This window comes from Hyperolius riggenbachi, chromosome 7 (assembly GCF_040937935.1).
Source record: "Hyperolius riggenbachi isolate aHypRig1 chromosome 7, aHypRig1.pri, whole genome shotgun sequence".
Classification (NCBI taxonomy): Eukaryota; Metazoa; Chordata; class Amphibia; order Anura; family Hyperoliidae; genus Hyperolius; species Hyperolius riggenbachi.
The window spans coordinates 203856537-203871424 of record NC_090652.1 but is presented as its reverse complement, the minus strand read 5'-3'; the positions used below and the strand labels follow the sequence as shown (position 1 = coordinate 203871424).

General features: G+C 48.3%; 1 protein-coding gene across 3 annotated transcripts in view; it reads left to right on the top strand.

Moving 5' to 3' along the window:
- Positions 1-14888, top strand: part of CD28 (CD28 molecule) — a 120318-nt gene that overhangs the window by 103582 nt on the left and 1848 nt on the right. For 2 of the 3 annotated variants that reach the window (XM_068246932.1, XM_068246933.1), the window contains exon 3: positions 4191-4312. The exons of the other annotated variant lie outside the window; for it this stretch is intronic. In XM_068246932.1, coding sequence (XP_068103033.1) covers positions 4191-4312 — 122 coding nt within the window. The remainder of the gene's footprint in view (positions 1-4190; positions 4313-14888) is intronic. 3 annotated transcript variants of the gene reach the window in all.

Below are 14888 nucleotides of genomic sequence, written 5' to 3'. Positions count from 1 at the left end.
GGAACTGTTAGCTTGCCAGCTGTTACCATACCAGCTGGTGGACTCTGAGGCCTTCCGAAAATTTGTGGCCATTGGGACACCGCAGTTGAAGATACCAGGCCGCAATTATTTGTTGCAGTGAAGGCACCATCAGCGACTTGATCCCCTATGCTTTTTTCCTGGAGCATGCCATGCGCAGAGTGGTGGATCAAGCTGTTGAGGAGAGTGAACAGGAACAGGAGGAACAACACCTGCGGCAGCACAGAGGGGTGAGAAGGAGGAGGAGGAAGAGTCCTGTGGGGAAGAGGAGTCAGATGATGAGGAAGGTGTTGTTTTGGAGGAGCAGGATGAGGCAGAAGAACAACCGCAGGAGGTGTCGCAGGGGGCTTTTGCTGCTCAACTTTCCCGTGGTATTGTTCGTGGCTAGGGGGAGGAGGAGAACTTACCTGACGTCACTGAGGAAGAGCAAGAGGAGATGGATAGGCACACCCAAGATAATGTGGTTGCTTCATTGTGGGCAGACCAAATTCGATCAGCTGGACACTCAGTCACTGTCATTCAGCTGCCTCAGGCCGACCATATGGGTTTGAAAACCGCCATCGCCTGCACTCTGGCCATGGTGTGCACCAGTCCAGCACGGCCGTCACTACACAAACAGCTGTTTGCGGTGCGTTACACAGTGAGTTTGGTCTGTCAGTGTGAAGCAGTACACTAATTACACTCCCTGATTGATGTATACACATGCAAGATGTTTTAAAGCACTTTAGGCCTGAAATGTAGCATTCAATGTGATTTCTGCCCTTAAAACTCTGCTTTGCGTCAAATCCAGATTTTTCCCTGGGACTTTTGGCGTGTATCCCACTCCGCCATGCCCCCCTCCAGGTGTTAGACCCCTTGAAACATCTTTTCCATCACTTTTGTGGCCAGCATAAATGTTTCTGGTTTTCAAAGTTCGCCTCCCCATTGAAGTCTATTGCGGAACTTTTGTGGAAGTTCGTGTTTGCGGTTCGTCAAACGAAAATAGGAGGTTCAAGCCATCTCTACACATGCGTAGTCCAGCTAAGAAATAGAACATTAGTAACAATTATATGAATCTCATATTGGGCTTGATTCACTAAACCGTGAAGTTTCTTAACTCTTCCTGTGCTGGACACAATGGGCTTGATTCACTAAACTGTGATAACTCATATCATGGCCGTTTTAGCGCACATTCTTGAGTCTTCGCGCAAAAATGATATCGGTTTCTCAGAATCATGAATTTGCGATTGTGTGCGTTAATTCACGATTGTGAGTGCAAATTTGCGATCACGCATGAACGTGAAAATACGTGCGAAAACAGCCGTCATATGAGTTATCACAGTTTAGTGAATCAAGCCCATTGTGTCCAGCACAGGGAGAGTTAAGAAACTTCACTTTTTATCTATACAAAAGAGCTTTTCTGAGCTCTCTGACTTATTTAGTCAGATTGCAGTGCTATTTTCTGAAGCACTTATAAATCAAATAAACAGTGAAAGACAACTTCAAATAATATTTTACTGCAGGGAAGGAAGTTCAAAAGGTGATTAGCTCTGCTCTGTCATAGTTTAAAATGCAGAGTGTAGTTTGTAAATTGCTAATATAAGAGAATGATGCAATATTATAAAAAACAAAACAAAACAAAAAAAAACAATATAACTGAAAATAAAAATATGAGACTTTTTTTTTTTCCCCAGCTACTGATTGGGATGAAGTTCAATTCTTGGTTACGGTTTCTCTTTAAGTAGTGCTAGTAGCAAACACCACCCTCTTAAGATGTATGTGCTTTTTTTTACCAGGCATATAGTGATACTTGACTGCTAATAGGAAAAATAGTGTGCCTTAATCTATTTCACTCTAGTGAACTACAGCATATCCTACCCAGTCAGTGGCGTAGCTACAAACCTCTGGGCCCTGATGCGGAATCTGGATGTGGGCCCCCCTCCCAGCAACACTCGACGCACACAAATCCCTATAGCCAGCTATAGGTCCCTTCAGTATAGGTAGCCAGGCATAGGTAAGCCAGTATAGTTGCCCCCGGTATAGGTTAGCCAGGTAGGTGCCTCCAGCATAGGTAGCCAGTATAGTTGCCCCCAGTATAGGTAAGATAGGCAGGCACCCCCGGTATAAGTTAGATTGGTAGGTGCCCCCAGCACAGGTTAGCTAGGTGGGTGCCTCTAATATAGGTAGCCAGAATAGTTGCCCCCATCATAGGTTAGATAGGTAGATGCCCCCAGTATAGATTAGTTAGGTAGGTGCCTCCAATATAGGTAGCCAGTATAGTTGCCACCTGTATAGGCTAACTAGGTAGGTAGGTGCCCCCAATACAGGTTAGATAAGTAAGTGCCCCCAGTATAGGTTAGATAGGTAGCTGCCCCCCAGTATAGGTTAGATAGGTAGCTGCCCTCCAGTATAGGTTAGATAGGTAGGTGCCCCCCAGTATAGGTTAGATAGGTAGGTGCCCCCCAGTATAGGTTAGATTAGGTAGCTGCCCTCCAGTAAAGGTTAGATTAGATAGCTGCCCCCCAGTATAGGTTAGATTAGGTAGCTGCCCCCCAGTATAGGTTAGATTAGGTAGCTGCCCCCAGTATATAGTTAGATTAGGTAGCTGCCCCCAGTATATAGTTAGATTAGGTAGCTGCCCCCCAGTATTGGTTAGATTAGGTAGCTGCCCCCCAGTATAGGTTAGATTAGGTAGCTGCCCCCAGTATAGGTTAGATTAGGTAGCTGCCCCCAGTATAGGTTAGATAAGGTAGCTGCCCCCAGTATAGGTTAGATAAGGTAGCTGCCCCCCAGGATAGGTTAGATTAGGTAGCTGCCCCCCAGGATAGGTTAGATTAGGTAGCTGCCCCCCAGGATAGATTAGATTAGGTAGCTGCCCCCCAGGATAGGTTAGATTAGGTAGCTGCCCCCCAGGATAGGTTAGATAGCTGCCCCCCAGGATAGGATAGGATAGGTGCCCCCCAGGATAGGATAGGTAGGTGCCCCTTAGGATAGGTTAGATTAGGTAGCTGCCCCCCAGTATAGGTTAGATTAGGTAGCTGCCTCCCAGTATAGGTTAGATTAGGTAGCTACCCCCCAGGATAGGTTAGGTAGCTGCCCCCCAGGATAGGTTAGGTAGCTGCCACACAGGATAGGTTAGGAAGCTGCCCCCCAGGATAGGTTAGGTAGATGCCCCCCACGATAGGTTAGGTAGCTGCCCCCCAGGATAGGTTAGGTAGCTGCCCCCCAGGATAGGTTAGGTAGCTGCCCCCCAGGATAGAATAGGTAGGTGCCCCCCAGGATAGGTAGCTGCCCGCCAGGTTAGGTCAGGTTAGGTAGGTGCCCCCACCCCAATAATGGAGGGGGGAGCCGGAGCCGCGGGGAGGGAAGCCCGACCTCTCCCTCCCTTCCTCTCCCCGGGCTCCCCCCTCGAAATTCTGAGTGAGCGTGCAGGGTAGCGGCGCTATACTAAACTACTCACCTCCGTCCCAGGTTCCAATCGTCGCTGACTCGCTGGTCTCCTCACGCTCCGCATAGATGCTGATACACACGCTGCTGCGTCAGCGTGTACGCAGCGTGTGTATCAGCATCTATGTGGACTGGAGCGGGAGGAGACCAGCGACGATTGGAACCTGGGACGGAGGTGAGTAGTTTAGTATAGCGCCGCTACCCTGCACGCTCACTCAGAATTTCGAGGGGGGAGCCCGGGGAGAGGAAGGGAGTGAGAGGTCGGGCTTCCCTCCCCGCGGCTCCGGCTCCCCCCTCCAATACAGCGCACACCAACAGGGCAGCGAGCGGCACAGGCAGCACGGGTATGGGCCCCCCGGGCCCCTCCCCCGCCTCTTCAGGAGCCGGGCCCGGTCGCGAAGGCGACTGCTGCGACCCCAGGCCCTACGCCCATGTACCCAGTAAAACCTAAGTGTCTCTGTGTCCCATGTCCCTGTGTGTGTCCTTTTGCGCTCTGCGCTTGTGCAAGGACACAGAGACACTGAAGGGGAGTGACGCGCAGCTTGCAGGAGAGGATGCGGCCAAGGACCGGCATGTGCAACGGGCATGGGCCAAGGACGGCGGACATGTGCGCGCGTGGCCGGCGCATGCAGGGTGACAGACCTAGACCCCATTTTGAAACCGGCTTAGGTCGGCTAGTACTGTATAATGTTGAAACTTTCCATATTTGGGATTTTTTTTAATTCTTATGTTTTTATTTTTTTCAGAACCTGCATGGTCCATACCAGAGAAAAAAGTTAATGTCCACTTCTCTTTAAGTTTGTTAATCACACTCTGTGGTTTTATAGTCTACAGCTTCATAATCACTACAGCTTTTATATATATTGTGGTAAGTCAAATGTAATTTATATTATTTATTTTTCCAATAGAGATGGCTCAAACGGTTCGCTGGCGAACGGTTCCCAGCAAACTTCCATGGTTTGCATTCGTGGAGCACCGCAAACTTTTCCGGAAGTTCGATTCGCCCCCATAGTGCATCATTAGGGTCAACTTTGACCCTCTACATCACAGTCAGCAGGCACATTGTAGCCAATCAGGCTACACTCCCTCCTGGAGCCACACCCCCCTTATAAAAGGCAGGCAGCGTCAAGCTTTTCACTCACTCGTGCGCCTGCAGTATTCTCTATGAGAGCTGCTGCAGACTCTCATAGGGAAAGCTTAGTTAAGCTTTTGTAGGCTTGTTAGCTTGCTGCTTGCTGATTCTTATTGCTAAAAAAGCACCCCTAAACAGCTCTTTTGAGAGCTAATCTTGTTCTTGTGATCTCTTTTTTTTTTTTTTGTCCCACTTGCATTATATACAGCCCTGTCAGTCAGTCGCAGCTGGCCTTTGGTACCTTAATTCCTACTGTGCCACTGCCAGGCCCAGCACATTCAGTGACTACCTGTGTGTGTGACAGGCAGCTGCAGATTTGTAATCCCATTCCCATCCCAATCACTGCACCTGTTTACTGTTCAGTGCACCTACCTACCTACCTACGTGAGTGCACACATTGTTAATACCACCAGTCATTGCACCTGTTCCCGGCGGTACCTGTGTGTGTGTGTGTGTGTGTGTGTGTGTGTGTGTGTGTGTGTGTGACAGATAGGTGCACATTTGTAATACCCATCACTGTGTATACCTACCTGTTGTGTTCAGTGCCAGTGCAGTTTCTAGGCTAAAATGCACCCAGGGTGAGGGATGTAAAAAATAGCCCCCCCCCCCCGAGCAAGGTATGGGTGCCCGCAGTTTAGGTTAGCCAGATCTAGTTGCACTTAGTATAGGTCCCCCCAGTATAGGTAGCCAAGAATAGGTACCCCAGTATAGGTAGCCAGGCATAGGTGAGCCAGTATAGTTGCCCCCGCTATAGGTTAGCCAGGTAGGTAGGTGCCTCCAGTATAGGTAGCCAGTATAGTTGCCCCTAGTATAGGTTAAATAGGCAGGCGCCCCCGGTATAAGTTAGATAGGTAGGTGCCCCAGTACAGGTTAGCTAGGTGGGTGCCTCTAATATAGGTAGCCAGAATAGTTGACCCCAGCATAGGTTAGATAGGTAGGTGCCCCCAATATAGGTTATTTAGGTAGGTGCCTGCAATATAGGTAGCCAGTATAGTTGCCACCTGTATAGGCTAGCTAGGTAGGTAGGTGCCCCCAATACAGGTTAGATAAGTGCCCCCAGTATAGGTTAGATAGGTAGCTGCCCCCCCCAGTATAGGTTAGATTAGGTAGCTGCCCCCCAGTATAGGCTAGATTAGACAAGTGCCCCCCAGTATAGGTTAGATTAGGTAGCTGCCCCCCCAGTATAGGTTAGATAGGTAGGTGCCCCCCAGTATAGGTTAGATTAGGTAGCTGCCCCCCCCCCCAGTATAGGTTAGGTAGGTGCCCCCCAGTATAGGTTAGGTAGGTGCCCCCAGTATAGGTTAGATAGGGTTAGATAGGTAGCTGCCCCCCAGTATAGGTTAGATTAGGTAGCTGCCCCCCAGTATAGGTTAGATAGGTAGCTGCCCCCCAGTATAGGTTAGATAGGTAGCTGCCCCCCAGTGTAGGTTATATTAGGTAGCTGCCCCCAGTATATGTTAGATAGGTAGCTGCCCCCCAGTGTAGGTTAGATAGGTAGCTGCCCCCCAGCGTAGGTTAGATTAGGTAGGTGCCCCCCAGCATAGGTTAGATAGGTAGCTGCCCCCCAGCGTAGGTTATATTAGGTAGCTGCCCCCCAGTGTAGGTTAGATAGGTAGCTGCCCCCCAGTGTAGGTTAGATTAGGTAGCTGCCCCCCAGTATAGGTTAGATAGGTAGCTGCCCCCCAGTATAGGTTAGATTAGGTAGCTGCCCCCCCCCCCAGTATAGGTTAGGTAGGTGCCCCCCAATATAGGTTAGGTAGGTGCCCCCAGTATAGGTTAGATAGGTAGCTGCCCCCCAGTATAGGTTAGATTAGGTAGCTGCCCCCCAGTATAGGTTAGATAGGTAGCTGCCCCCCAGTATAGGTTAGATAGGTAGCTGCCCCCCAGTGTAGGTTATATTAGGTAGCTGCCCCCAGTATATGTTAGATAGGTAGCTGCCCCCCAGTGTAGGTTAGATAGGTAGCTGCCCCCCAGCGTAGGTTAGATTAGGTAGGTGCCCCCCAGCATAGGTTAGATAGGTAGCTGCCCCCCAGCGTAGGTTATATTAGGTAGCTGCCCCCCAGTGTAGGTTAGATAGGTAGCTGCCCCCCAGTGTAGGTTAGATTAGGTAGCTGCCCCCCAGTATAGGTTAGATAGGTAGCTGCCCCCCAGTATAGGTTAGATTAGGTAGCTGCCCCCCAGTATAGGTTAGATAGGTAGCTGCCCCCCAGTAGGTTAGATTAGGTAGCTGCCCCCCAGTGTAGGTTAGATAGGTAGCTGCCCCCCAGTGTAGGTTAGATAGGTAGCTGCCCCCCAGTGTATGTTAGATTAGGTAGGTACCCCCCAGTATAGGTTAGATAGGTAGCTGCCCCCCAGTATAGGTTAGATTAGGTAGCTGCCCCCCAGTGTAGGTTAGATAGGTAGCTGCCCCCCAGCGTAGGTTAGATTAGGTAGGTGCCCCCCAGTATAGGTTAGATAGGTAGCTGTCCCCTATAATGGAGGGGGGGGGGGCAAAGCCGTGGGGAGTGCAGCCCAACCTCTCCCTCCCTCTCCTGGGCGCCCTCCGTGCTCCCCCCTCAGATGCAGAGCGAGCAGGCAGGTAGTGCTGTATACAACATACCTCCCTGGCTCCCAGCGCTGCTCTCTCGCCACCAGTCTTCTCCTATCTGCCTACACGCTGATACACATGCTGCGTCCGGCTAAACAGGAAGCAGCGTGTGTATCAGCATGTATACAGAGAGGAGACAGGCGGCGAGAGAGCAGCACTTGGAGCCAGGGAAGTATGTTGTATACAGCGCTTCCTACCTGCTTGCTCTGCATCTGAAGGGGGAGCACGGAGGGAGAGGGAGGGAGAGGTCGGGCTGCCCTCCCCGCGGCTCCGGCTCCCCCCTCCATTACAGTGCCCCCCTCCCAACAGCGCCCTGGGCGGCGGCACGTCCCGCACGGCCCTAGAAACGGGCCTGTTCAGTGCACTCACCTCCCTACGTGAGTGCACGCAGTGTGATATACCACTCCATGCACACCTGTGAACTGCACCTGTGTGACTGGCTGCACATTGTATTAGTCAAGTCAGTGCATACCTTTCACTTTATCCCCTCCCCGATATGGACACAACGGACAAAACAGGCAGAGGTAGAGGCAGACCCAGAGGAAGGCCACTCAGCAGGTCTGTGCGAGGTCATGCTGATGTGATTTTGTGCGGCCCTGGACCAAAGTACAGTGCTCAGAAGAAGGCATGTCCCATCAACTCCCAAGATTGTCAGAACTAGGTTGACTATTTAACACAGAACACCTCATCTTCCGCAGCCACCGGCGCTACTGCAAGCACCACATCCATTGCATTTGACACTTCGCAGGAGTTAATTGGTGGGGAAATCACTGATGCACAGCCATTATTGTTACAACAAGATGAAGGTGCTAAGCAAGTTACACCACCTGTCTGAGTTAGGCGACACTGTGGACGTAACGTGTGAGGAGGAGGATGATGAAGTACCTGCTTTTGGTGCAGTTTTGAGGTGTCAGAGGCAAGCAAAGCTGGGCAGGATGATTATGATGATGACGATATGGATGCCAGGTGGGTTCCCAATAGATGAGATGAACAGGGGGACAGTTCAGAGGAGGAGTAAGAGAGGAGTAGGAGGAGACGAGTTACTGAAAGAAGCAGGGGGAGCTCGTTTTCAGAAACAGCTGGTGGCAGTGTCCGGTGCCATGTATCCCTACTTATGGACAGCCAGCCAACATACCCTTCAACGTCAACTGCTGATGCCACCATAATGCCATCACCCCAGGGTGGCTCAGCGGTTTGGAAATTTTTTAATGTGTCTGACTCAGATCAGAGCAATGCCATCTGTTCTCTCTGCCTACAAAAATTGAGCCGTGGAAAGGCCAACAGCCACGTAGGGACAACTGCCTTACGAAGGCACATGCAGAAAAGGCACAAACTGCAATGGGAAGACCACCTGAGCAAACGCAGCACACAAAAGAAAAGCCCCCCTCCTTCTCCTCTTCCTCCTTCAGGTGCAGCATCTTCAGCCGCTTTCTCCCTTGCACCTCCACTCCGCCTCTGACCTTGATCAGTTCTTGCTCCTCTGCCCACCGCAGCCAGGTGTCTGTGAAGGAAATCTTTGGCGGAAAAAGCCAATTTCTGCCAGTCACTCCCTTGCCTGGCGTCGGGCAGCTGGCTTGGTGGAACTGTTAGCTTGCCAACTGTTACCATACCAGCTGGTGGACTCTGAGGCCTAACGTAAATTTGTGGCCATTGGGACACCGCAGTGGAAGATACCAGGCCGCAATTATTTCTCTAAAAAGGCGATACCCAAACTGTACCGTGAAATTGAGAGGCAAGTGGTGTCATCTCTGGCACACAGCGTTGGGTCAAGGGTCCACCTGACCACGGATGCCTGGTCTGCCAAGCATGGTCAGGGCAGGTACATTACTTACACAGCCCATTGGGTCAACCTGGTTACATAGTTACATAGTTACATAGTTATTTTGGTTGAAAAAAGACATACGTCCATCGAGTTCAACCAGTATAAAGTACAACACCAGCCTGCTCCCTCACATATCCCTGTTGATCCAGAGGAAGGCGAAAAAAACCCTTACAAGGCATGGTCCAATTAGCCCCTAAAGGGAAAAATTCCTTCCCGACTCCAGATGACAATCAGATAAAATCCCATGATCAACATCATTAGGCATTACCTAGTAATTGTAGCCATGGATGTCTTTCAACGCAAGGAAAGCATCTAAGCCCCCTTTAAATGCAGGTATAGAGTTTGCCATAACGACTTCCTGTGGCAATGCATTCCACATCTTAATCACTCTTACTGTAAAGAACCCTTTCCTAAATAAATGGCTAAAACGTTTTTCCTCCATGCGCAGATTATGTCCTCTAGTCCTTAGAGAAGGCCTAGGGACAAAAAGCTCATCCGCCAAGCTATTATATTGCCCTCTGATGTATTTATACATGTTAATTAGATCCCCTCTAAGACGTCTTTTCTCTAGACTAAATAAACCCAGTTTATCTAACCTTTCTTGATAAGTGAGACCTTCCATCCCACGTATCAATTTTGTTGCTTGTCTCTGCACCTGCTCTAAAACTGCAATATCTTTTTTGTAATATGGTGCCCAGAACTGAATTCCATATTCTAGATGTGGCCTTACTAGAGAGTTAAGCAGGGGCAATATTATGCTAGCATCTCGAGTTTTTATTTCCCTTTTAATGCATCCCAAAATTTTGTTAGCTTTAGCTACAGCGGCTTGGCATTGAGTACGATTATTTAACTTGTTGTCAATGAGAACTCCTAAGTCCTTCTCCAAGTTTGATGTCCCCAACTGTATCCCATTTATTTTGTATGGTGCTAGGCCATTAGTACGTCCAAAATGCATGACTTTACATTTGTCAACATTGAATTTCATCTGCCATATATGTGCCCATATAGCCATCCTATCCAGATCCTTTTGCAATATGACACTATCTTCCTGAGAGTTGATGATTCTGCACAATTTTGTATCATCTGCAAAAATAGCAACATTGCTCACTACTGCATCTACTAGGTCATTAATAAATAAATTGAAGAGCACTGGACCCAGAACAGACCCCTGTGGGACTCCACTGCTAACAGTCTCCCATTTTCAGTACGATCCATTGACCACAACTCTTTGTTTTCTGTCCATTAGCCAGTTCCCTATCCATGAACACAGACTCTTCCCCAGTCCTTGCATCCTCAACTTTTGCACCAGACTTTTGTGGGGAACAGTGTCGAAGGCCTTTGCAAAGTCCAAGTATATCACATCTACAGCATTCCCAATATCCATATTAGCATTCACTACCTCATAAAAGCTGAGCATGTTAGTCAAACAGGACCTGTCTTTAGTAAACCCATGTTGATGCTGAGAAATAATATTATTTTCTACTATGAAGTCATATATAGTATCTCTTAGTAACCCCTCAAATAGTTTGCATACAACTGATGTTAAAGGGGAACTGAAGAGAGGTGTATATGGAGGCTGTCATGGTTATTTCCTTTTAGACAATACCAGTTGCCTGGCAGCCCTGCTGATCCTCTGCCTCTAATACTATTAGCCATAGCCCCTGAACAAGCATGCAGCAGATCAGGTGTTTCAGTGGTTCAGACTTATAAGTCTGATCTGACAAGACTAGCTGCATGCTTGTTTCTGGTTTTAATCAGATACTACTGCAGAGAAATAGACCAGCAGGGCTGCCAGGCAACTGGTATTGATTAAAAGGAAACAAACATGACAGCCTCCATATACCTCTCTCTTCAGTTCCCCTTTAAGCTTACAGGTCTATAATTTCCTGGATCTGATTTTTTGCCCTTCTTAAATAATGGGAAAACGTGGGCTGTACGCCAATCCACTGGGACTTTGCCAGTTGCAAGAGAGTCACAAAAGATAAGATAAAGGGGTTTATCTATAACTGAACTTAATTCCCTTAGGACCCGAGGATGCATGCCATCCGGGCCAGGTGCCTTGTCTATTTTTAATTTATTTAGTCTTGCCTTCACTTCTTCCTGCGTTAAGTATTTAATATTACAGTTAGAAGATTGAGACTCTTCCGCCTCTGTAGTTTGCAACAGTGCTATTTCTTTTGTGAAGACAGAAGCAAAGAAAGCATTTAATAACTCTGCCTTACCTTGGTCATCCACCATTGAGTTCCCACCCTCATCCTTTAGGAGTCCTATACAGTCAACCTTTCTTTTTTTAGAGTTAATGTACTTGTAAAACTTTTTTGGGTTAGATTTGATATCCTTAGCGATTTGTTTTTCAGCTTCAATCTTTGCCTGCCTAATTTCTTTTTTACAATTTTTATTGCACTCCTTATAATTGCTTAGTGCAGCCTCGGTCCCCTCCTGTTTTAAGACCTTATAGGCATTCTTTTTCCTCTTCATTTTATCTTTAACCTTTCTATTCATCCATAGAGGCCTTTTTTTATTCCTAGATATTTTGTTTCCATATGGGATATACATACTACAATATTGATTGAGTATAAGTTTAAAAGCTTGCCATTTCCATTCAGTGTCTTCCCCTTGTAGTACATTATCCCAGTTCACCAAACTTAGTGCCTGCCTAATTTGATTGAACTTTGCTTTTCTAAAATTCATAGTTTTAGTGGTCCCGCTGACAAGCAGGGAGTATGTGGCTGTGCAGCAGACCAACTTGTGACACCTCCACGGCTTGCAGGCAGGCCTCCTGCCACCTCCTCTCCTCCTGCTACATCCTCTTCACTGTCATCCTCCTCCTCCTCCTTGGCTGAGTGGCAGTTCAACTCTACTGGTGCTGCCATCTCCTCTCCAGCTACACAGCCCCAGCTCCCCAGGACCTATGCTGCTTGCCAGGTACGACTGTGTCACGTCATCTTAGACATGTCTTGCCTCAAAGCGGAGAGTCACACTGGAGCAGCTCTCCTGGCTGCTCTTAACAAACAGGTGGATCAGTGGCTGACCCTGCACCAGCTGGAGATCGGAACGTGGTGTGTGACAACGGCAGCAATCTCATTTCTGCTTTGAATTTGGGAAAGCTGACACATGTACCTTGCATTGCACATGTGCTGAATCTAGTCATTCAAAGATTTGTGTCAAAGTACCCAGGCTTAGAGGACGTCCTGAAGCAGGCCAGGAAGGTGTGTGGGCATTTCAGGCGGTCGTATACGGCCATGGCACACTTTGCCGAAATTCAGCGGAGAAACAAGTTGCCGGTGAGACGCCTGATTTGTGATACCCCAACTCGCTGGAATTCGGCCCTCCTTATGTTCTCTCTCCTGCTAGAACAGGAGAAAGCTGTCACCCAGTACCTCTACAACTACAGTAGAAGGACACACCCTGGGGAGATGGGGATGTTCTGGCCCAAGAACTGGACACTCATGTGAAATGCATGCAGGCTCATGTGGCCGTTTGAGGAGGTGACCAACCTGGTGAGTCGCAGTGAAGGCACCATCAGCGACTTGATCCCGTACGCTTACTTCCTGGAGCGTGCGCAGAGTGGTGGATCAAGCTGTGGAGGAGTGTGAACAGGAACAGTTACAGGAGGAAGCGTTGTGGGATCAATTCTCATCAGAACCAGATGTTTCCTCAACACCTGCGGCAGCACAGAGGGGGGAGGAGGAGGGGGAAGAGTCGTGTGGGGAAGAGGAGTCAGACTCGGATGATGAGGAAGGTGTTTCTTTAGAGGAGGAGGCAGAAGAACAACCGCAGCAGGCGTCGCGGGGGCTTGCGCTGCTCAATGTTCCTGTGGTATTGTTCGTGGCTCGGGGGAGGAGGAAGACTTACCTGACGTCACAGAGGAAGAGTAAGAGGAGATGGATAGTAATTTTTTTGCAAAAAGGGTGTGTGCATCAATCACCAAGTGAACCCTTAAATACCTGGCTTAGCAGATGAGGCCTAATTAGCTTATTAAATGAGGTATAGCTCCAGCAAATCTGCATTCGCTTTCACATGCCAGGATTTGCAGGGTTTGCCAACTAATTCACCGCAACATTTTTGCCCTGCGGGGGGTTAGTTTGTGCAGCATTTAGCACTTATCCAGGATCGGCACGGATAGTAAGTCTGGATCCAACTTTGTGCAGATGGCGTCTTTCATGCTGTCCAGCCTGTTGAGGGACCCCTGTATAAAAAAAACTCAAGGGGAATGAGCTGTACTGGGTGGCCACGCTACTAGACCCTCGGTATAGGCACAAAGAGGCAGAGATGTTTCCAAATCACCAGAAGGCAGAAAGGATGCAGCACTTGCAGAACAAGCTGGCAACTATGCTTTACAATGCGTTTAAGGGTGATGTCACAGCACAACACAATAAAGGTACCACTGCCAGTAATCCTTCTCCCATGTCCACGCAGGCAAGGACAGGATGCTCCAGCGATCTCATGGGGATGTTGGACATGCGGACATTCTTTAGTCCAACGCCTCGCCTTAGCCCTTCCGGATCCACCCTTCACCAACGCCTGGACCGGCAGGAGTGCCCTCCTCTTTTCCACCATACTGTTTACTCCACTTCTACCTCGTGTTCTTTCAAATAAAATAAAGTTATGCACACTAGCTCAGCACACTCACAAAGGAACAGACTTTGTAAAACTATATTGCATTAATGATGTACTTGCAGGGGTGTAGCTAGAAATCACTGCCCCCCTGCAAAACTTTGGATGGGGCCCAGGTAGAGAGGTTGGGTGCTGGTCCCTGTACACAAGACCCTGCTGCACACTGAATAGGGACTGTCTACAAATCTTTGCATGATTCCTTATCAGTGGCTGAGCAGATGCAGTCATTGCAACAATTGTGCAGAGAGCAGAAGGTGTTTTTTTCTCCCTGTGCCCTCTCAGTCTCTCAGGACAGCCCCCCAAGGGGCCCCCTGCAGCTTCTGCCCCCCACCTCCCCGCGGATGCATGCCTTGCAGGGTCTATTGTTACACCCCTGTGTACTTGTGCTCTACGGTGAAAATCAGCAGATTATTACCCTTGGGATAAACAGTTTGTTCTGTAATCAACTGCACAGCTGCTTCTCCTTCGAAAAGCTTCTTCTGTATCACCTCATAGAAACTGGGAAATGGCCAGCAGTACCATTTGGTGAGAAACCATCATTATTACTATATAGCTGGTGCTGGTGTCAGTGTGTGTGTACACATTAACAGGGCACAATCTTTTGGAAGTGTGATATGCACTGGAGGTGCCGTGGATGTGAGTGCAATCTATGAGGATAAAGCACTAGTGCAGCTGTTTGCTGTTTATATTTCTGTTTGTATGAGGTAATACAGAAGAAGCTCTTTGAAGGAGATGCAACAGTGGAGTTGATTACAGAACTAACTGCGTGTATTCCAAGGGTCACAAACTGTTGATTTCTACCACTTCTTTTTCTCCTTATTTATTGTATTTATCAAACGCCAACATATTATGCAGCACTGAGCAATAACACAACATATAATGATACAAAGGATGACAGATGTAACAAGGTTATACAATACAGGACAAAGCTATACAAGGCAAACGGTACAAAATGCATGATCATGCGATTTTGGGCTGGTTAGGTAGTTCAGTAGTACAAGTATGAGGTCATTATAGGAAAAGAGCAGACAATCATGTATCATGTATCATCAATCATCAATAAACTAGGGAAGGGGAGATGGGCACACTAGGGAGGGCTGTAGAATAAGTATTCAGTAGAGAGTTACTGTGTGGTAGTGGATGGGAAGGCCATCTTGAAGAGGTGGGTTTTGAGGGCTTGCTTGAATGTGATGAAGGAGGGAGCAAGTGTCATCTGCATAAAGGTGGTATTTGAAGCCCAAGGAGGAGATACGTTTGCCAAATGAGGAAGTGTATATTGAGAACAG